Source organism: Columba livia, chromosome 6 (assembly GCF_036013475.1).
Source record: "Columba livia isolate bColLiv1 breed racing homer chromosome 6, bColLiv1.pat.W.v2, whole genome shotgun sequence".
Classification (NCBI taxonomy): domain Eukaryota; kingdom Metazoa; phylum Chordata; class Aves; order Columbiformes; family Columbidae; genus Columba; species Columba livia.
In genome coordinates, this window is record NC_088607.1 from 28,666,725 (window position 1) to 28,689,520 (window position 22,796).

Genomic DNA, 22,796 nt, shown 5'->3' on the forward strand with positions numbered 1-22,796 from the left:
AAGAAGAAAAAATAATCTTTCTTTTGGAAGAACAGTATTTTCTTTCTTCCATTCTGATAGACCACAATGTCAGCCTAGCCCTTCTCCAGCTCACAACGGTGCTCATCCCAAGTATCAGATGTATATTTAGCTAAATTGAGTAAAGTTCTAAATCAGAACTTAAAAACTATTTACTGTCCTGTAAAGCATGCTAGATGTTGTAACAGAACAGAGAAAAGAGGTTTACACAATTTTGGTTCTAACAGAAATCTACCTGAAGTCTTTGGTTTTGCTCTCAAGACAGCACAACAGTGACACAAGTGCAATACCTTGTTGTTTTTCCTTTGGTCAAGTCACAGTCACGGTGGTTACTGCTAATTATTTCAAACACACAGATTTGACTGTAATACTACAAAACCTCTAAAGCAAAACGCTCTCACTGCTTGGTATGTGGCTTCTCTAGGACCACTAGGCCCACTCCAACATTCCCAGTAGGAGACAGCAACTCTTATAAATTTCCAGCAATGTACATCTCAATATCTCATTTCAGACCAGTAGTGAGTCATTTTTCACACTGAGAACCGAGAGGTCTCTTTGGTTCTTTGCCTTAATTGAAATTATTTCTGAAGTAAATACACAATTGTTTTTTTATGATAGAAAGACAATATCTTCCAGAATGAGCAAGATTAATGTCATATGGGTCTGACCAGACAACCATAGGGGAGACTATCACACAAGAAACAAATACCCTGCTTTGTCCGTGGATGTTCTGTGTTCCATTTATCTCCTCAGAAGCAGCCCCTGTTCAGCCTTCTGTTATTGAGTTCAAAGCCAATTCAGTAATATTTGCCTTTATTAATGTTTAATTTTATGTTTCCTGTGAGAGCTTCCTTTATAAGATGCACATTTTAATCCAGTCTATGAACTTGAAACCAGGGATCGGTGCCTGTGGCTGCAGGTTCGAATCTACAGAGCCCTCAATGTGGCTTTGGGAAATGACAACACAAGTAAGTGGGATTAAAGAATTGTAACTGGTTCTATCCACTAAAATTAGTAACCTGAGTACACTTTAAATGCAGGTATTTCTCAAAGAAATAAGGAATATATTGAATGGGTGTACAGGTGTTACTGATAACTGCTACAAAGCATGATTTAGCATATACAGATGTGTCAGGAATAAATATGGAAAATATGGATTTATGAGGATATTAAGAAAAGTTCACAATAAGACACAAACATCCTTGTAGCTTTAATCAGACTATCAAAAAATAAAAAGAGTATTTCCCTTGACATTCAGAAAACCTGCAGAGGAAAGCTAATTTGATGGTTTTCTTTACATATGCTATTGAAACTGAAGTAAGTCGAGACAAAAAGAATCCATAAAATGGAAACAATCGAGAAGCCTTATCAAACATGAGCATACTAACCTCTGCTGAACTTCTCAGAAAAACAGCACATGTTATAAGGAACAATACTGCATTTGTTTTGGGCATATATTACTTAATAGCCTCTTTAAATCCATTTTCTGTTTTTCTGTGGTCTTTCTCCTTGAATTCCCCCTCATGAAGAGGCACGAAGACTAACACAAATTAGAACAATCTACAATGATGAATTCTTATCATTGATTATTCTTTAACTGATATTTAAATGAATGTATTTTACCACGTAGCACTTATATAAATACCTTGTTATTGCCGTACATTAACAGGTGTATTTGAACATGATGGAACACTAAAACACCTATTCAGCTAGACTTCTCAACATGGAAATCTCTCTTTTTAAAGAGAAATACTATATATAACGTCTTGTCTACCAACCAGTGTGTTTCCCAGAGTGTCATCTCTCAAGTATTCAGAGCAAGAACTTTTCTTAACAAGGTGACTATCTGCTGCAGAGAAACCTGCAGGAATTAGGAGCGGATCTGCACTTTCAGCCAGCGGAATCCCAAACTGTATTCAGGAGGTGAACCCACTGTCCTGGAGCTTGCCGATCTGATCTGTTTGCACAGTTGGTGCTTTCGGTCGTTCAGCTCTCCAGCAGCAGAACAGGTACCAAGCCCCGTCGAAGCCGCTGTTACTGCTGTCAGTGCTGGACTCCTCACAGACTTTTCCCAATACCTTCAAGACACACAGGCTGGGCACACATTTGGATGTGTTGCAGCTCAAAAGGGAACAAGTTCAGGACTGCATGGTGTAAGCTGAGGAAAGGTAAGTTGCAAAGGGCAAATGTCATTCTGAAGAGTTTGCTTTCTTATCTCCCACGAATATATGTATGTTTTCACAGCTGCCTCCCTTCTTACTTTCCATTTGTGACTTAACTCATGTTCAAAGGAACAGATATGTTACTCGAAACAACAACAGAAAAGAAAACATCAAAATTTACACCAAGACCAAGCTCTAGTCTGTCTCTGTCACCAAATTTTCAGTTGCTCTCAGCACATATGTGGTCCCTGAATCAGAAGACAGAAAACAGTGATAGAAATCAACACAAATCTTCTCTGGAGAATGCCAACTCCAGTCCAAGTGAAAGTGTGTTTCACACACTAGGAAAAGATACCACCCAGGAATTGCATAATGAACTAATTCTCTGTACCATTCAAATCCACAGCAAAGTGAGCATCCAGGTAAGCACCAGCCTCATGAAAATCCAAGGCACAGACTAAGGAAACAGCAGAGCTCGCTTGTTGCTATAGCTGAGTCTCGGCAATTCTCCTAAGTACTACAGTAAAGGCATTAGTGAAAAAAATGTTTCAACCTGGCAACACAGTTTTACTGCTCCATCTTTCAAAGTCAGAGTTGGTACCATGGTAACAATGACCTGTCAAATGTCAAAAAGAACGAGTAAGATAAGCCACCTGATATTTTAGCTAAACAGAATAAAGAAGCAGCAGCTCAGTCATGCAACCTCCTTTATAAACACAGGTGTTCAACTGCACAACAGAGCAGTCAAAGCCAAAAAGGAGCAAATCTCCGTTCCAGCAAAGTAATACCTATCTACATGGGTATGTCATGAGTCCATAAAACTCACAAAGATGAAGAGGAATTGCCAAACCAAGGATAATGAAAGTCAGACATAAGTATGATAGTTTTTCTACCAAGAACAGAAGGCAGACGCAGTGCCTAGGCAAGAGGCATCTCAGAGGAAGGGAACAGGAACAGCTTGAACAAGTGAGGTCCAGTGTGGAAGAGCATCTCTCATTCTGCAGCTCTTCAGATGCTCCATCTCAAGATCTCAAGGTTGAGAACTGACTCCTGACAAGTCTGCCGCATGTCAGGTCAACCTGACAGAGGCTCAAGATGCAGGATATAATTTTCCAAAGAGGAGGTCTTCTAGAGTTTTGTCCTAAGTAAACCCATGGGCAAGACAAATGGGCGAAGTCCACGGTGCCTTCCTTGTGATCCCCTTTTCTGCAGTCACTGTGAATGTGGTTGTCACAGACTACAGAGAGAGATGAATGCTGCTGGCCACTAAGCAACAGTACTGACCGCACTTCCCTTTGGCCATGGGGAGGTGCTGACTTCATTAGCAGAAACTAACCCTGTAATCTGCATGAATTAAGAATTAATTACTCATTTATTTGCAGTATCCATACTATGAACCTTTAGGAAAGAGAGCCTTAGGTGCAACAAAGGTATATCTTGCCAATACATGTTCCAGAACAGAATTATTTTATCTGTATAACCACAAAGTGTAAGTGTCCCAGCTGAAACCATGGCTCCACTGCACTGAATACATACCCACAGGGGAAGAGGTAGTTTCTGTCCTGCCTGATACTGAATCTAATTAAACCAGACAAATAAGAGTGAGATGGAAGGTGTATTTTTATCCTTGCTTCAAAGATACAAAACTACAAAACAGAGAGCAAAGCGGCCAAGGGCACACAGTGAGTATCTGTGCTAAGAGCTAGTAAGGGAACTGAGGGATCACCTGAAATGTAGCCAACCTTCTGCATCAGAAGCCGTTTCAGAAGGTAACAGCTAACAGAAAATGATACCTTTATTTTAATGAAGAGCGTCGAGTGGACAGTTTTAGGACAGTAAGTACTACGAGATAAGACAGCTGCATGGAAATGTACCAAGAATTTAGAAATACACAGATAAAATGGTCTTAACCAGCTTTCATCTACATCAAGAACCACATTATACAGTCAGTTTCATACGTTTATTGGGTTTTACCTTTAAAAAGCAGTTTGATTTTCCATTTTCGTTTCCTCTGCTCCTTCTCTCTCCACTGTCATTCTAACTGAAAATCTATTCCAATTTCAACTGCCTTAACAGTTCAGAATTTCCCCCTTATTTCAATACTTTATTCAATTTACACCTATACGCTTTCTTGCCAACGCTGTCCTGTAGCTTCATAGTTCTTGTTCTGTTATTTGTTAGTATTTACAGACATTTCATAACCCTGCTCAGCTTTCATTTCATGAACAACATAAGCCAAGCTCTTCTACTCTGCTCTCATAAAGCTGCCTACTCATGCCTCTTATCAGCCACTTTGCTAAACACAGGTACAGCATTTGTATTTCTTCTCTAGTCATGAGACCATTTTGACTTGGCTAATTTGCTGAAAATTCTTGGCGTGAGCCATGAGACTGACATTTTCTACACTATTTCTTTCCAAATGCAGGCATGCTGATCATTAGGTCCCTTCACGCTGGAGGGATGCCAGCGGCCTTGGCTGCAGTCACTTCCATTCTACACTTGTAATCCTTTTAGGCACCTCGCTTTGTCTTGCCTCCACAGACGATGTGAGCTTTATTATCAGAAACTTTAGCAAAGTGTTCATCTAGCCTTACGCTCCCCTGCAAGCTAGAGGTTATCCTTACTTTCTACCTTTTCCTCATTCACATTGAAGCCTCATTTCGTCTCTTCCTTCATTTCTGTAAGTTGGATAATACACAAAATGACACTTTGTCCAATCTATACTATTGCTTTGAAACAAGGCAGTAAAACATGCTAGGTGATATACCCTAATCAGGATGTACCTTAGGTCCACTGATGTTTTAACACCACCATTTTCCAGCACTCTCACTGCAAATGCCTTTGTTAACCCGGAGTCCAATTTATTCACAGCTTTGGTACCAGATCCACTAAGAACATCCCTATTATTTTACAGTTCTATTACAACAACTAAAGCTAAATAGAATACCCAAAACATAATGTATAATCCTCAAATAGTATAAAGTTTTAGCTTAGGCTTCATATAAAATTAAGATTACTAACTAATACTGCTCTTGAAAAATAAAAACAAAAGCACACCAGGCAGAGCCTTAGGGACTGAAAACAAAGCAATATCAAAAAGGGGTTGCTATCTCTGCTATCAAATATCTAACACTTAGCTGACCATCCAAGCTATCACAGCATTTGTTTACTGTAGCTTCCCAGTGATAGCTAAAGTATCTTTTCTGCACAGTTCTGCCCTCGGGCTCCTTCCTCCCTCTCTCTTTTTACAGAGACACTGAACACTGTCCTTTTCTGACAAAGCTCTCTGTATGATCTCATCCTGTCGTCCCCTTGTCTGGCCTCAGCTTGGCCTCCTGACAAAAGCAAAAGGAGCTACAAGAGCAATGAGATTCAGTAGCTCGATAAAGTATTTTTTTTTTTTTAAATATTTCAGAAGAGAAAGTTATTCCCCCGCTCTTCAAAAAACAAGCAAACAAAAGAACAAAAAAAATTGCCCACGAACAACACAAACCCCAACACTCAGTCGGTGAACTCTGTTTTTTGTTGAATAGCAGACCTTAAAACAAAGCTACCAAGTCACTTGAAATCTTCTGTGGAAAGGACAGAACAGCAGACAGCATGCTCAGGAAAGGTCCAAGCAAGCACTATTCAGAAAGAAGGTCTCTTCAGGCAGAAAAACCTGAATACACAAACACCCATGTGCTCACACACTAAAGCGCCACTGAGGTTGCTGCAGTCGGAAAGCAAATGAGCAGGCAGGTCACCTGCTGGGCCGTTCCCCATAGGTGTCACAACAAGGCAAAGGAATTTGCCGTGGAAGGTTTGGGGAGCAGCTGTCACCAAAAGAGACAGACATATTCTTAAAGTCTTTGTCATTTGTCTTCGGGGCGGGAAGCGCTGTATTTGACCTCCTGCTGAGGCAGCGGCCCAGATGCAGCAGCATGGGTGAGCAGAATAAAAGGAGGCACAGCTATTATTTCAGGTACAAACACCAGAAAGCAGAGACAAAAGGCACAGTCATTAAATCATCATTACTATTTAAAAGCGCACACACACGACAACTTTTTAATACCTTTCATGCCACACGGGTCTCCGCCTCAGTCCATTCTCTAAAACGATTTGTATTAGCTAATTGTTAACTATCTACAAGGCCAAGTAAAACAAGGCAGACAAAGAAGCGGGACATCAAACAGTGGCTCGGCAACACCAAACAGTGTTGGATGGGAGTCCCTGGAGAACAGGAGCAGGACTATCAGTTGCGCTGGGTCAGCCACCTCTGCCAACCAGCAGACCAGAGGGGTGCCAGGCTGGGGTGGTCCCCCTGCTCCGTCACAGGATGTCTGTAGAAAAGTGACTGGAACAAGTGTTGAAGGTGTCATTCAACAGATGTAACACAAAGAAAGAATTAGTTACTCAAAACAACATGAGAGCATCCTTGACAACAACTTAAGCAAATAATGAAAGGCAGCTTTCAATGATGCTCACTGTTTACAAAAAAAAAAAAAAAAGGCAAAAGACAACCTCAACATTTTTACAAAAAGTGAATGAGTTTTTCCACTCTACTGTGGAAATCAGAAAATGCCAGTTCATTTAGAGGTTGGAATTAACCCTTTTAAAAAAGTCAGGATGACTTTGTAATGCTAGTCTGTTAGTCTTTTAAGTCGCCCATTCAGTGATGTACCTCTTGCAGATCATATATGAATGTGGCAGCCTCGAAGTAGGGGCTATACATGACATACCAGAAAATACGTTCTGGCATGCACCAAAATTTGAGTATTTAGTACAGACAAGATGAGCACTAAAAATGCAGTGTGGATGGGCATGATGAAAGCCCAGGAATAACTAGTGAAACAACTGTATACATGGTAAAAATAATAGTGAAACCAAATATATAACATAACGCTAAGAAATCAGTTGTACATGAAATTGGGAAGTAGGAAGCAAAGCAAAGGACTGAGAAGCTTTTTAGAATACACTGAGAGACAAGCACATGTCTTCATTACCATCCTTCTAGTATCATATCTATTAACAATGGAAAGACTGAAATCTGTACAGTTTCCTACTGTAATGAGTTGAAAAAATAGCATATATTCCCAAAAACGAAGTACTGGTAGAAATCAGACACTGACATTGGGCTTTTCTAGGATGTGAAGACTGATCAGTGGTTTTCAAGGCTATCCCCTCATCCAAGCCTAAAGGAAAAGGACTAAAACATAAAAAGATCCAGAGATGACAACCTCACTTACTACACACACCCCTCAGAAAGAACCGGCAAGAGAGGGGGTATCACTGCTTTTAATAGGTGTATTTTCAAAGTGAATAAAGTTTTCATGTCTCACTTAATGCACTCATAGTCAGAAATCCTCATCTGTCAAGCTTTAAAAAAAAAAAATCAAGAACAGATGTGATAGCGAACAACTGGAGAAACTTACTAGCAATTCACAAAATAAATAAAATAAGGAGATCAGGCCTGGTCAACTGAATGTTTTATCTTCCACACAGTTTTCCCAGATGAAAATCAGACAGCTTATTCAATATTTAGTACAATTAATGATCCCCTCCTGTATGAAAGATATATCAGTAAGTTCTGTGAATATGCCTTGATGTGAAAGGTACTTTTGCATGTGCTTAGAGCACTTAGGACAAAAGGCAGCCATGAGCAAGGAATTTTGGGGCTGGTAAAAACCGAAAAGGAACATGAAAAGAAGTGTTAACAACCCAATCAGTTGACTACAAATCACTGTTTCAGAAGAAGGCAACCTTTTGTGGTGTTCTAAAACAGGGACTGCATACCAGTTTAGTACTAAGCAGAAAAGTTATCCATGCTCAGTCTGAAACAGAACAGTTATCTGCCTGTTTTCCAAGCCAGTGCACATTATGTTGACATTCATCAGCTAAGAAAAGGAGAACCAGAATTAAATGCTCCAGTTAAATCAAACATGTGAGAAGCAGAAAGACTCTAAAGTGCATTTTCTACTTGTACTACACAGAGGAGCAGCAGCCATACACCATGATCAAATATTGCTACTTGATCAGAGCCCTATAACAGATTATTGCTGTAAAATACTGGAAAAATGGCTACTTAATACTATACCAATAGGATTGCCACCTACCCTTGGCTCACAATTCTAAAGCTAACAACTATATGTATGAGAAACCATGGTACTTCTTTGCACAGACATATGCAGTCAAGGAATAAAAGTCTGGCAATACAAGTATTGGGGAGCGCAGAATGAATGTGAAAGGTCTGGAGGTTGACATATGACGCAAAATCAATGGTTTACCAAGATGGAGGGGCCTCAGTGTGTTCATTTCCACCATGAAATTACCGAATATTATTGCTTCTGGAAGTAACGTTTCATCTATAAGATCAAGCAGGGCAACAAATACACCAGTCAGGGAAAACGTAAATTTCCGAAGTCATGTATCCTCAGAAAAGCAAGCCATTGAAATGCTAAAAGCAGCAGCACTATTACCATCAAATACGTGTTTGGGTTTGGTTTTGTTTTTTAAAGAATGCAAGACAATACCAGGTCACAGTTATTCAGAATATAACCATCCAAGAATCAGTAATACACCAGAAAAAAAGGCTTTTCCTACCAGCTGATTTTGGAGTGAATTTGTCCCTGTTGGCTGCACATACTGCCAGTAGCCTGTATCCAAGATCCAAGTCAAATCCTTGCTGAGCTGCCACTCGACTAACCACCTGCAAAGAGAGAAAACTTCATTAGGGGTTACTTGAACTCTTTGCAAAGTTACATTAACCTGCTTATCAGCACTAATGTTGGGCGACTGAATCTGCTGTGATATCCAACAGAACAAAAATGGGAACAAATACAGTATGAGGCATTGCTCTTCGGTAGTTTCCAGCACAAGCACGGCAAACTGAACACAGGGGTCTTCTGGTCATCTGGTTCTTTGACCACTTGACCTGGTAGTTGCATGAAAGTTGGAGAGACAAAGCTTTTCCAGAGGAAATAATGCAAAAGAAATGTATGCAAAAATTGTACAGAACAAATTTTACTGTACTTGAGACTTGGGGATGAGAAGTCCCTACGTGTCTGTCTCTGTGTCACAAGCAGTTCCCGACCCTGTTCCCAAGAGCGGTGCCCCAGGTCCTTTCGGCTGAAATGCCCTCCACACCAACGGGAGCTTCTCGGGCGCTGTGATCACTGGCGCAGTCGCTGCATTTCAACAATACCATCTTGGCAAACACATTTACTACAGTCTTAGAATAAACACGCCTATCCGAGAGGTATTTGCTGAACGCATTAGATAGGGAAAGAAGGTATTTTTGTTTTCTTTTATTTTTGACTTCTGGAAATGTGAGCTGATCTAGAAGGACTAGCAAGAACTAGGCAAATCAAAGGCTGCAGGTTAAGGATTAAAAGCAGTCAAGTGTTTCTCCAGGCCAGCAACTCAGCTATCAGCCAAGAATGCATCCTCATGAAAATCTGCCTAGGATAAATACAATACTGTGGTCATCCTGGCAAACTATGCTGAAGTTACACACAGTAGAGCTTTTATAGGGCTTTCCAGTGACACAGGATGACTTCAGACTCAGAGGTACAGATAAAACAGGTTTTTCTTAACATTGCCATGACTGCTTTGCATCGAAACGATGGTCAAGGAACCCCACAAGAAACAGAACACCATTTCCTTGGGTGAAGCAAAAGAAGTCCCTATCCTAAATAGCTTACAATACTAGAAAATATCCTTTTCCCTCCCCTATCTCCATCTGAAAGCTTCTTCCTAAATTAATGATCCTGCAATTTTCTGTGATCAGGCCTGGTTCTCCCCAAAAAAACAGCAGTGCAGAACAGAGTGAAGAACCAACATATGCAATAGCCTACAAATGGTAAATAAATGCACTATTCTGCCCTACCTGCTCAACACTATTACATGCAGATTACTATTTAGAACTTTTTCCAATATTCACTTTTCCTAATTAACAATAAAGAATCATATTTCTCTCTTAAGCAAGAACTATCATGGATAAAGTTTCCAGGTAGACTTTCGTTGTTTCTGTTGTTCCTGTTAATTTACAAATTACCAATTCACATTAATTTATCAGGTGGAAGTGTCCCCTCCTTATTTCCTTTTAACCGTCCCCTGTCAAAATTGAGCAGTGCAGAGCTTCAGGGAAATGAAATGAGAATTTGGGGAATCAGTACAATAATACACAAACTTAGAACACACCTACTGTTTTTATTTCCTGTTTCTCTTTACAAGTACAGCTCTAAGTTTTAAATAGGAAACAGAAAATAATTTGCGAGAAAGAATGCAATTATTTTTGATAAATCACGAAACACTTCCAACTTGGTAGGTCAGCCTTTTATCCTTTACACTTGAAAGTCTGATTGTTGTTAATATCCTGGCTAAGACTCTGGATCCAAACTTGCTCAAAACAGGATTAAACAAACAAAGAAAACCACGAACAACCTCCCCAAAACCAACCAAACAAAACCCCACAACAAAAAGAACAACAGCAGAACAACAAGGTATCTCGTATTTCAGGCTAAGGTAGCAATAGGAGTGCAGACTGATGGGCTACTATGAGATCTGGAGGACATGTACATGCTTGGAAATCAAACTGTTCCCCTTTCCTACTTCCAGACGGACAGGCCGGCGTTAGGGATCAGTAGGAAGCAGGGAGAAAGCTCCTCTGAAAAAAACACCTTGTTAACGGCTCCTGTGGGCATGTCTCATCAATGTGTAAACATTATTTACACTTCTTTAGGCATCATCTATACTATCACAGAGGAACGCATTTCAGAGTGCTATTCAGGTCTGTAAAACAAAGGAGAAAGGGCTGTCCCATTTTCTGTTTTAAAAAAGCACATTATCCTTGAACTATTTATTTTGAAACTGGACAGGGAGGCAGATACACCTGCTCATCCGTGAGCACATGGAACCTTCAGAAACGCATTGCCTGCCTGTATGTTTGGTTCATTTTACAACACAAAGCGACAAGTACTGAGACCCTGCTGGCCAGAGGCCAAGTCGCTGCTCTCAACTGACATCTTGCTAATTATGGAAGAAATTCTACAAGGCAACTCAAGAAATACAGAGAATTGTAAAACCCTGAGCCCATGAAAGCCAATCTATGATTGCAATGTCTTCACTAAATACATTGTAAAGTCTAGGTCAGTCCAAGTCCTAACAACAGTCACACGGCTACTCATTGCTCATGTTTTTCATGAAAACTGTGAGGGGAAAACAAATTGCAAATTCATTTTACCTAAAACAAACAAAATTATCTAAATTTGAAAGAAAGCTCTTCCACTGACAAACTGTACAAAAAACCCTTCTGCCTCTCAAATGAGCAACAACAAAACCTTCAGCTACTTGATAGAAAACAGACATTTCTAATAAGACTTCCCTTTTGCCAAGAGTAATTTTCCACCTAAATTTTCTTCTACGCACACTGATAAATGCAGAAAGAGGCTCTGCAAAACAAACTGGTAGAAGCACGTGCAAAAGGACTTTCTCTGGGCCTTCTCCCCCTACCCTTGGCTTTTGTAACCAGTCCTCAGAGGCCCCCTTGGTCAACACAAATAGGGTAGTTCACTTTTTACCCCTAGTTTCTTCATAGGCTCAAAAATATTTCCATTAACTGCATTTAAAGTTTCCCTTTCGATTGTGACAGCTAACGACTTACTTTTATTTCAAGACGCAAGTCAAACAGAACAGATCATCTGTTCTCCAAAGACCCTCTTTCAGGTTGCCTACTGAAGTCAGACACCGCTCACGCGGTACGTGGAAGGTTTTCCTCCGGTGGCCCTGTACGCAAGGGACCTCCTGGCCTTTTAAATTAACACTGAGACTTCTCAGAAACAAGGTGACAAATGCGTCATAGGAACATGATCCAGAAAACGCAAAGAACTAACTACAAGACATTTGGTAAGTTTAATATATTCAAGTCAGCAGACCCTGCTGAAATTTACCTTCCAGTGCCTCAAAGGAACTAACGCTGGCAAACCTTGTAAATGCTAATGATTATCTTCAGGAATTCATTCAAGACAGATACCTTGGAGGCACAGCAAATCTCTGGTTTAAAGATGATAAAAAGGTGACTCTCAGAAATTTCAGGTACCTGCACAGACAACGAAACAAAACCCAGGCCTATGACATGTATGAAGTACTACAGATGGGGAAGAAAAATCAAATGCCCAAGCAGAAAACGGGGAACACACAACAGAATTCATCTGCTCAGTGTACAAGTGACTACGGGTAAGTACTGGGAAAATTCTCCAGATATTTAAAGATCATCAAGCACTGGCACAGGCTGACTATTAGTCCCTGGAATTCAGGGGGGCAAAGGAATTTAAAATAGACCAGAAAATACCTATATGACATCCCAGCCTGGGAAAAAAGTGTAGACACCATGTTCCCTTAGGTCCATCCCAAGCCCATTCTTAGTGATTTCAGACACCTGCTGCTGACTGGAGCCACCCAGCTCATGCTGAACCTTGTTCCAGGAGTTCTCCAAGTGCAAAACCTCCTCTGATTTCAGTCTTACTCAGGTAACAGCACTGATCAGATGGGATCATTTCAACACAGTTTCCATTATCCAGTCGATATTACATCTAAGTGATATGACACCACTGGCCAACATACTCAGGCTTTCCCTAACTGCTAATTCAAGCTGAGCATCAGCAAAAATTCAGACAACATCCAGGCAGCACCACGTGTTCAACCACGACTTCATTCTGCAATGCTGTGCATGCATCTCAGTTGACCTAAGCATACATGCCATAAAATCCCATTGAAAAGTAAATGCATTCAAAAAACGTAATAGACATAGTTGCCAGTCATACAATGATCATAAATTGAGATGATCAACTTTTATTACGTTTGAGAGAGGTGCTTGGCCAAGCCATGGCTCAACACTTAATATTTCATTGACAGTGCGAGTAAAACTATGAGGTTTTAATAATACGGAAAGCAGAAGAAATTCAGCTACCAACTTTTTTTGTCCTTGCTGAATTTAACTGCATTTTTTTTTCCTTCTCCTTTTGCAAGGCTAAGGAGCTACACCATGGCACGCTCCACTCCCTGCTCCTCTTGTCATCACACCACAAAGTACTGGAACAATGTACCTCTTAACCTAACAGGCCTGTTAATCAAAAGAGCTTTATGACTGCTTATTACAAAACTCCTTTCCCATTATGTTGCACTTTCCATGAATCTCTTAACTAGCAGCAGTCAAGAGCATCCCCCCCTGCTGGCATCAGAATGAATTTTACCAATTCAATTTGCTGGCTGCTCAAAACTAAAAATGCCAGCTGATTGCTAGTTCAGACAGCTCTGTGTTCAGCCACTTGTGCGTACTTGAAATTATCTGAATGCAGTTTGAAGACTACAGCAGAAATTTTGTAATTAGAATTCTGCAATGTAGATGGTAATTTTTCCCCCTCAGTAACACACAAAGATCAGATAAACAGGAAGCAAATTGAGGAATTTTGCAACATGAATAGTGATCTGCCTCAAACAGAGGGAAAAAAAAAAAGAGGAAAGGGAGGAAGAAATCTTTGTGATCTGAAGTCCTGCTCTGATGAGACTGTTACTCTCCCGTTGCAGAAGTGCTGCCTCAACAATACAGACAATCGAAGTAGGTAAGTAAAGTTATATATCATTAACTAGTTTCTTGCCTTTGCTGGTTAAAAAAAGACATTACATAGGTTCTGCAAATGTAAAAGTCTCCACAGAGCCTCTGTACTCAAACTAGGTTTGTCTTAAAAATATTTCCCACTCTATGAGAGGGATAAGGACCATATTTTCCAAATAAAATAAACCAGTCTCCCTATCATCTACTATTACTACTTTTCTTGGCACTTGCTGCAACAGTGAAGTAAATCATGCTGAATAAGGATATCTCCTCCTTTGCAACCTCTTCCTCTCCTCTGCCTGTCTCCAACAACCAGAAACATAGAAGAAAAGGTCACTATGCTCAACCCTCTCCATCTGAAATTTTCTCCCAGAGGGAAAGACACAGGGATTTCGCTTTAATTAAGCCACCTGATCACTGGGCCACTGCAATACTGTTGCCACCTGAGTCCTGGCAGACTTTGAACAATGATGTGGATGAAGCATACAGCCATCATATGAAGGAAGCGATACAGGAATTCCAAAAGCATTTTAATTTAGGCAGCAAGACATCTCAAACAAATACTCTAAAGCTGCAAATAAGCCCATGCCTTGACTAACAAAATTAAGTTCAAAAAGAAGCTTTAGGACACCATGAGGTCATTCGACAGGCAGTAATAAGTTATTCGGTAGCATTCCGAGCTGCTCTGCAGCAGAGTGTTCCGTGCCTGCTGGCCGTGCTGTGCCGGTACAGCACGTACACAGCCCCGAGCGCTGCAAACAACCCTGCGCGGAGCAAACGCACCCAGCGTGCGGGGGGAGCAGCACTGCTTCCCTGGGAACTTCTGGCTCCGGAAATCTTGGACACAAAGACTAAATGCAACGTTTCCAGGGCTCTAACAGGCAGTTGCGTCCTGCCATTTTCTGAGTTATAGATACGCCAAACCCACTCTACCATCTGTAGTTACTCACGTTCAGATCCTAACCTGATTCTAAATCTGATTTTGAATGTCACGTGTTGATTTTTGATTACACACTTTTCCAGGTGAAATAGAATGAACCCAGCCAGGCGTACAGTCAATGTAGCAGCAGATACCTTGGGAACACATTAGCATTAGCTTGACTTAGTTGTTTTTGCTGTTTGAGGCATCCTGTTGTGGAAACTTGACATTATTCAAAAACACTTATCTTTTTTCTTTTCTTTTCTTTTTTAATTTATTATATTTTCCATTACACATTAGATGAGCTAAAATACATTCCTATATCATGAAACTGAGAGCAGCTATTTTTTTTTTCCCTAAGAATGACCTAAAAAATTCTCAAGTCTCAGCTCCAGGATTTTCCAAAGAGAAAAGTAATTCAAAAGATTACCGTACCATGTATCAGCATCACTAAAACATGAACCTACAGCAGATACTTCCATCAGTTTAACACAGATGCTTATTATTTCAGCAACTCTCTTCAGCAGCAGAGAGATCTAGTAAGAGCTACAAGCAGAACAAAAGATTTAAATGAAATCCATAATCTTCACATAGAAGACAACTAGGACTACAGCTACAGATTATGTTTTTCATTTCATTTAAAGAGATTAATTTCTTAAACAGGCAAGTTCCTCGCATCTGATGACTGAGGCAAACCCAACATTTGGAGAAGAAATCTAGAACATTAAGGCAGTAGGGGGAAAACCAGCATTTTTAATTACTATTTCAGCACAGGTTTTTGTAGACAAACTGGGGTAGGAAGTGCCATCTTTTGTACGGAAAGAGAGATCCGGGTCCTAACCACCATGGTCTGAGACCCCAGTTTTTACTAGCGAAGCTCTGTTACATTCAGTGCTTTGGCCAAGAGCCAGCTCAGGTAAGCACAAGCTGCTTATCTAAATTCATCCTGCTGTCCAACCCCTTGTGGTGCTGAGCTTAAGCCTGTAGGTCCAGTTACAGAGTCACTGCACACAGCTGTGCTTTCTCTTGCCCTCTATTTGCCTGGCGGGGCCCCTGTGGAGCCATGGGGAGCGAAGAACTCGGCACCTCATAGCGCTGAAGCGCAAGAAGATAACACGGCAGCGCTGCTACCGCCCTTCGCTGAAGACGAGTCTGTACATCCGTCCGTTTTGCTCCCAGCTATCCCCTCATTCCTATTTTTGCTGCAGCACCGACACAAAAGACAGTCAGCGCCCTCAGCAAGACCATTTACCTGTTAAAGTGCTTGGCAAGAGCTGACCTATGGGCTGAGACTGGAGTGGACCCAAGAAAAGACAGAAAAGACTGAGGCAGCCTTGTCCAACCAAAGCAGGGTTATTGTTTTAACTGCTGTGTAGTACCTGAAGCTGTTTCTTTCAGAAGACAGTAAGGTAAAGCCATATAAGGAGGATGATATTCTTAAATTTGTCAAGAATATTAGCCTTACCATAATATCTCATCCCAAAGAGCTTTATAAACTATGAGCACGAGAATCAATCATAATAAAAACATAACTATGTCTGGTTTGTGGAAAATGGAGGTTATTTTAATCAGCTCCCCATAAAACTATGAAAGAAGTTGAGTTACGTACCGAAGAACACCATATCCTTTGCAATTTCAAAATTTATAGAATCAACTATTTCAATTGTAATTCAGTTTCTGGCCTACAGACAGCTCTAATTGATTTGAAAACAATTACTGTTGAAAAATAACACCAACTTTCCTTGGCAAATTAGAAGAGAGTTCATTGTCTCCGAGGAAGATGATAATTTGTTTGCATGAGTTCCAGCAAAGCTGTTTAAGGGAACCTTTCTGTAGCCTGTAGCTTGCAAAGAAGAAAATGGATTCAAAGCTTACTGCTCCCTCCTCGACTTTTTATTTATTTGTTGAAATGTGTTTTCTTTATAAGCTTACATTACCCACTTTGGTGATTTTCTATAATGGGTGAACACAAAACGGTAAGCTCTAGAATTAGTGTCTGCCAGAACTGTTCGAACATAATGGCAATGCACGTGCAGTCACACGCATTTTTACCAGAAGGAGCACAGCTTTTGGGGCTTAGTTCATGAAAAAATATCTTGTTTTTATAGCGCAAGTCACAGGTTAATCCGTGTACCCTAAACCTTTAGTCTTCGACTGTTTGCACTGCACAGAATTATTCCAGTTTTATTCACAGGCCTTGACAGCATCACCCAAAGTTCTTTATCACAAGCAGAAGTTATTTCACCTCTAAAAGAACAATTGTTTAAAGGATCCTATATAACAAATGCAAAGTATTTAACTATCTAGAAAGCCTGTTTACAGGCCTTATTAGACACCTCTCTGGTAAAACTTCAGCTCTTGTACCAAATCCTGAATTTGGTCTTGAGATCAGAACATCATTCCTATCATCCTTGGTACAATGTCACTGGAGCCCACAGCAGCAATTGTAACTCCATTAATATCAAGTACTGCTGATATGTAAAAATGATTATCTATTGCTAATAGCCAGTGTGTATGTTGTGCACATCTATCATCCTAAAAGAAAAAAAAAAATCACTGAGGAAAAATGAACACTAGATACATGTTGATGTTCAACACGTGCTGTCTACCTAACTTGTGACATATTCAAGCAATTTCAGCACAGAAAACCTCCTGTAACAGCCTATTCCATATATTATTATAAAAACCAGATATTCTGTAAGTGAAGCTGGAAGCTTTTCTGCTGATGCCCAAACAGATGATTTCAAAGACCATTCTTCTGCAGCCATTCAGGGTCTATTAGACAGGCAACAGGAATAAAACCATACTGGTGTTATAAAACAAACCATGTATTACTGACAGTGCCGACATGAAGATGGTATGTAGGATAAACAGAACTTCATTCTAAGAACCTCTTCTTAAATCAAAGCACAATTTCAAGTTTTGAGTGTATTTTTTTCCTTTTTATTAATAGGATTAAATTTAATTGGCCAATTTTTGCAAAAATATTATAGACATGACTTAAATTAAACTGTTATACCAGAGGTACCATTAAACTGTGCTATTCATAATACAGCAGATGGGTTTTGATGCTCTGTCACTACATCTGATGCATTTAAACTTTGCAGTGGATGAGTGGATGGTTTGCTCATTCCTGACAGAGCTTGTCCTTCAGCAGTCATGACATATTAATATATTTCAATTTGGATTAACATATACCGTGTTAACCGCTAGTGGGATATCACGATTTCATATCCCTTGATGGTTCCAGAACAGATTAGTATACCACTTTTTCCCTGGTCAGAGAGTTAACAGTACAGAATGTCATTTGAAAAAATTATATATCCTTCTGTACACCACAGAGGAGGAGCCTTAGAAGGAAAGAAACATTTTTAGTATTTGTAGAATTTCTGGATTAAATGCACTTGCCCTCAGGATTCCACAGAGCTCAAATGTTGTACTGATGGCAGAGACTACTTGCTTTCAAAAGCATATCCAAAAATATGGACGTTTTAAGGGAAATTTTTTTGAAGGTAATGTTAAAGACTGGCAAAATAAAACAACAATCCTGTTTCAGTGTTTGAACTGATTTCCAAACTGATTTTTTATTTTTCTTTTAGCACAATCCTCACAAAGAAGAACAGGGATAAACTTTGTCAGCATTAAGGAAAACTGACTCCTGAATAGTACAGAACACACAGCTAAGCAAGCTAATGTGAAATTTACTCGTGATATTCCAGTATTTCAGCTGCCTGTCACATATTTGCAACTTTTGGAATAACCTCCCTGCATACAGACTGAAGTTTTATCACGTTTGTTAAATAGAGGTAAACACATTTTCCTATGAGAAGACAACAAGCCTCAACATCTCCCTCGGCTAAATTTTGAAGAAAGCATTACTTAGAAAGAAGTTACATATGAACAAGCTCAGACAGAAAGATTTTTTAATGAGAAAATGAGACCTTGCCCACTGTACTGTTACATATTAAGAAGATGCAGCAAGTATCACCCTCTTGAGGTACAACCTCGCAGTTAAGCCTGTCTAATGGGAAGCACGAAGAGGGATGTAGAGAGTGAGAAGAAAGTAAAGGGATATCTTCTTTACAGGGACCTTAAAATTAGGAACAAGAAACACATATTTGTTGCATTTTACACTCTTTCTGCAAATCCTGTGTGTTTATCTAACACAAAGCAAGCCAGCTGGTTAAGCCTCCTCTGTTTTTTCCTTGTTAGGAATACAATGAGATGACAACAAGTGATAAAGATGCTACCACAACGAGCTTGAGAAAAGGGGTTTCATGACAACCTGTTCAGATTTCAGGGTGAAGTACTGAGCAAAACAATACATGCTGTTCCAGTCTTCACTTCTTTCTTTCTTGCCAGAAGAAAGCTAGTATTTCCATTTCAAGAACTCTGATAACCAGGTATTGTGTGCTTTACCTCACTATTTTTCATGCAGCATTTCATCCTCGCTTTCCCTGCGCTCTGTGAAAACACTGAATCACTAGCAGTCAGACTTCATTTTGACCCTGCACTTGGGCAGAGCTGTAGATCTGCTTATGTAGAAAGAAAAGACTTAAACAGCAAGGAAGTCGCAGGTCAGATTTACAACGTTCTTACGGAGATCTGCAGAGAAATACTGTGCACAGACTGCCTAAGTGTACTTGAGCTCTATGTCTCCGTTCCCAAATGCTAACCTGAAAATGCTAGTAAAGTTTTAAAGAAGTATAAATAAAATACATTGATGGTGACATCAGATCCTATTGTACATTATCTCATGCTAGGGATTATATGTAACTAACTTCAAACAGAATTGTTAAGTATCTTATCTTTGGTCTCTACTAACATTTCTAACTTTCTTTCATTTTCTTTTCTGATTGGACGACCGATATGCACCTCCTTAATTCATTGGATTTATTCTTGTTTTTTGACACAGAAATCTGAGGGATGCTATACACTTGAGCACATTAAGATGGAGCCATTCCTTAACATTTGGATTTCTGGCATCTAATCTCAGCCTTAGTGTCTTACATCAGCTGCACAGTGTATGAAAATAATCCATACACTTCTGCCTTCCCCCAAAGAAATAAAATTATGGTCTCTTCATTAATCATTTTAAAATTTCTATCTCCTTTGTGACTGTTTATCTATATGGACTTGTTCTGCAAATTGCAGTGAAGCATTTTAACACCCCTACTCCAGTTAGAATTTAATTCTTCTAAAGTCTTGACTGCATGTAACAATTTTGGACTGGATCCTACTGCTGGGTGCATGGGAAATAAAACTTTCAAAACAAAAAAATGCCACTATGTACACAATAAAATATATTTTTCAATACATTATAATGAAGTTGGTTTAGCAACTACAGTGGTCGTAATAAAAAAAGAATGGAAAGAAAAGCACTGAGGTCAATAAAACTGTTGGAATTAGTACGCCAGGATTAGACGTGCAGTCAATGTATGTAACAAAGCAAGCCCAACAGGCACGTCAGAAACAGCATCAGCTGAAAGTACTGCATACTTACAATAGAAGACAAGTTGCCCTCCAATCCCACCAAAAAATGAGCAAAGGAAAAAAAAAATGCCTGAAAAGTTCATTAACTCCGTAAGAACGCAGCTTGCTGGCAATTTCAAACCATGAAAATAAATATTCTTTGTGCATATCAAGTAACCTAGTCTGTGCACTTGTAAGTAATCTAAGTATAAATGTTTTCCCCTTTTATGATTATATTGTTCTTACTGCATTTTGCTTCCTGTTAAGTAATGGAGTCAAACAAACAGCTGCTAGAATCCAGCTTCACATGTTCAAGATAAAATGACAAAAATCCCCGCAAAATAAGGATTCTGAAAATCAAGTTCCCTTGGCCACGACAGACTGCATTCGGTATAAAACAGGACAGGAACCAGTGCCACCGAGGGAGAGGACGTACCGTCAAGCAACCCATCAGGCTCTGCTCAAAGGGTCTCTGGAAGGCTCTGGGGTCCCCGCACCAGTCCAGGAGCTCTGTTGCTGCATTATGGAAGTTTGCAGGGTTCTGTAAGTGCTGGAAAAGGAAGACAAAGCAACATGGTAAATAACATACACAATGGCTGACATAGTCTTTCCTATATCACGTTCATGCAAAGTTTGGAAACTAGGAACAGCATATGATTTGGAAGCAAGACCTTAAATTGCACAGTGAGCACAGAAAATCCTACTTCATTATTATTAATATTTACGCAGATTTTCTAATCTTCTGATTTGAACTCACTAGAGGTGAGCTGTAGCTGAAATACCAGAGCTCCCCTGAAGTCCCCACAACGTCACCCCTCCCGCCTGCAAACCATAATGGATTCTACTCAGAATCAAAACTGTCAGAATCCAAACCGAGGGAAATTTCAGTCTTAGGCACAAAGTCCTCGCCTTGGGTTCATGCCCCATTGCTGGGACATGCCAGCACAGCCATGCCTTCCAACAAGCAAGATTTTAATCTCGCCTGCCAGCCAGGAGTCTTCAAAAATACCGACGACAGAGCAAAGCACACTTATTATACTGATCCTTTCTAGGAGTTTTGGGTTTTGTTCATCATAATGTATCACCATGAGCAATCTGGGTGATCAACTTCAGGATGATGAAAACTGGAGGATTATTTCTTGACTGAAGTGTGGTGGGTCACTGCCATGACTGAAAATGTTTTCAGATGCACAGAAAGCACGTAGAAATTTCAGAGTGGAATCCTATCCCTCCTGATGAGGACAGCACAGTTTTGAGAGAAAAATCTGGTTTTGTTTTGAAATATGCACAGGCAATGCATTTCTTTAACTGTTACATTAATTACCTTTGTGCTGAACAACCTGTAGTCCTGTTTTCAGAGGCATTTAGTAAGCTTAACTGACACTACTGTTCACACTGTCATCCCTCACTGTGTTAAATTGCCAAAGTATTCCAACAGTTTAGTAAGAGCAGGGGGAGGACACAGGAAAGAAGGAATTTGATTCACATGAATAATATTGCCACTAAATTGTCCAGTTCTGGTGATGCCAGATGTTTCCAGGAAAACTCCAGAAACAAGTAGAGAGTGTGTGTATCTAGGAATTGTTGGTATCTTTTTAAGTAGTAGTTTTATAATTCTTTGGATTGCTGAGAAAAAACATGAAAATTAAATGAGCGGTCTAGCTGGAAGGCACAAAACCCAAAGGCATCATTTTTAAAGTACATCATTATTTTTGAATCAGTTGCATAATTTGGGAAGACATCACTGCTCATTTCTAAGCATCTGGATTAACGATAATGTGCGCAATCTATTTTTCCCCTTATCCCCTCGTGCCTGAGAAGCCGCATGTATTAACTCTACGACAAATGAAGGAAAAAAACATTCTTCCCATACCACGTTTTGAGGAGTTCCCAAGCTGTAAACTTTTGGATCACATTACTGTAATTCTTATTCAATGAAGGCTCTTGGTCAGAGGCCTTGTTTTAAACAGACATGACTGACATACAGGGCACGGATTTTTAAAACAACATCAGAATTTGAGAAAGTAGACAGGCATTGTGCACTGTGGTTTTCTCCCTCTGCTCTACAAACACGTGGTGGTGCCATCCAGTTTGGTAGCTTTATCAAGGGCTGCATTTCAGAACATTTCTTCACCAGCTGATCGTCTGGTTGTTGGAGGAGTCCTACAGTTGTGTATACAAGTTAAAGAATTCCAAGCAAATAAACAGAAGAAGCCATTATTTCAAGGCTTTGCGTAAAAAAAGTCCCATTAACAGAGGCAGCAGTTTAGGTTATGAATCTTGTATGTAACAAGGGAATAGGAAGCCTTTTTGAAGGCTTCATTTAATCCTCCAGAGAAGTGATTGCCTGACACCAGCTCTGTCAGCGTACACCGCTCCCTCCGCACGCCACTGTCATCTGCAGCCGAGACAGGAGTTGGTTCAAACCCCTCCTACAACAGCACGTGTAAGCTCCACTACCATCAAATACGCCATTTCCAGAAGGCAAGAAAGACACGTAAGCTGGTGAACAAATCACAGCGTACTGAACGCATACTGCATGGGTAGGACACAGGCTGCGGATCTCTCAGAAGTGAAACAAACAAACAAACAAAATCCCTTCCACACAGAAAGAAGGAAATGAAAAGTTCAC

The 22,796-nt window shown here is 40.0% G+C and overlaps 1 protein-coding gene across 18 annotated transcripts in view; it reads right to left on the reverse strand.

Moving 5' to 3' along the window:
* Positions 1–22,796, reverse strand: part of ZMIZ1 (zinc finger MIZ-type containing 1) — a 346,742-nt gene that overhangs the window by 120,865 nt on the left and 203,081 nt on the right. For all 18 annotated transcript variants that reach the window (XM_065067708.1, XM_065067704.1, XM_065067693.1 and 15 more), the window contains 2 exons: positions 20,601–20,714; positions 8,763–8,868 (listed from right to left, as the gene is read on the reverse strand). In XM_065067708.1, the coding sequence (XP_064923780.1) occupies positions 8,763–8,868; positions 20,601–20,714 (220 nt within the window). The remainder of the gene's footprint in view (positions 1–8,762; positions 8,869–20,600; positions 20,715–22,796) is intronic.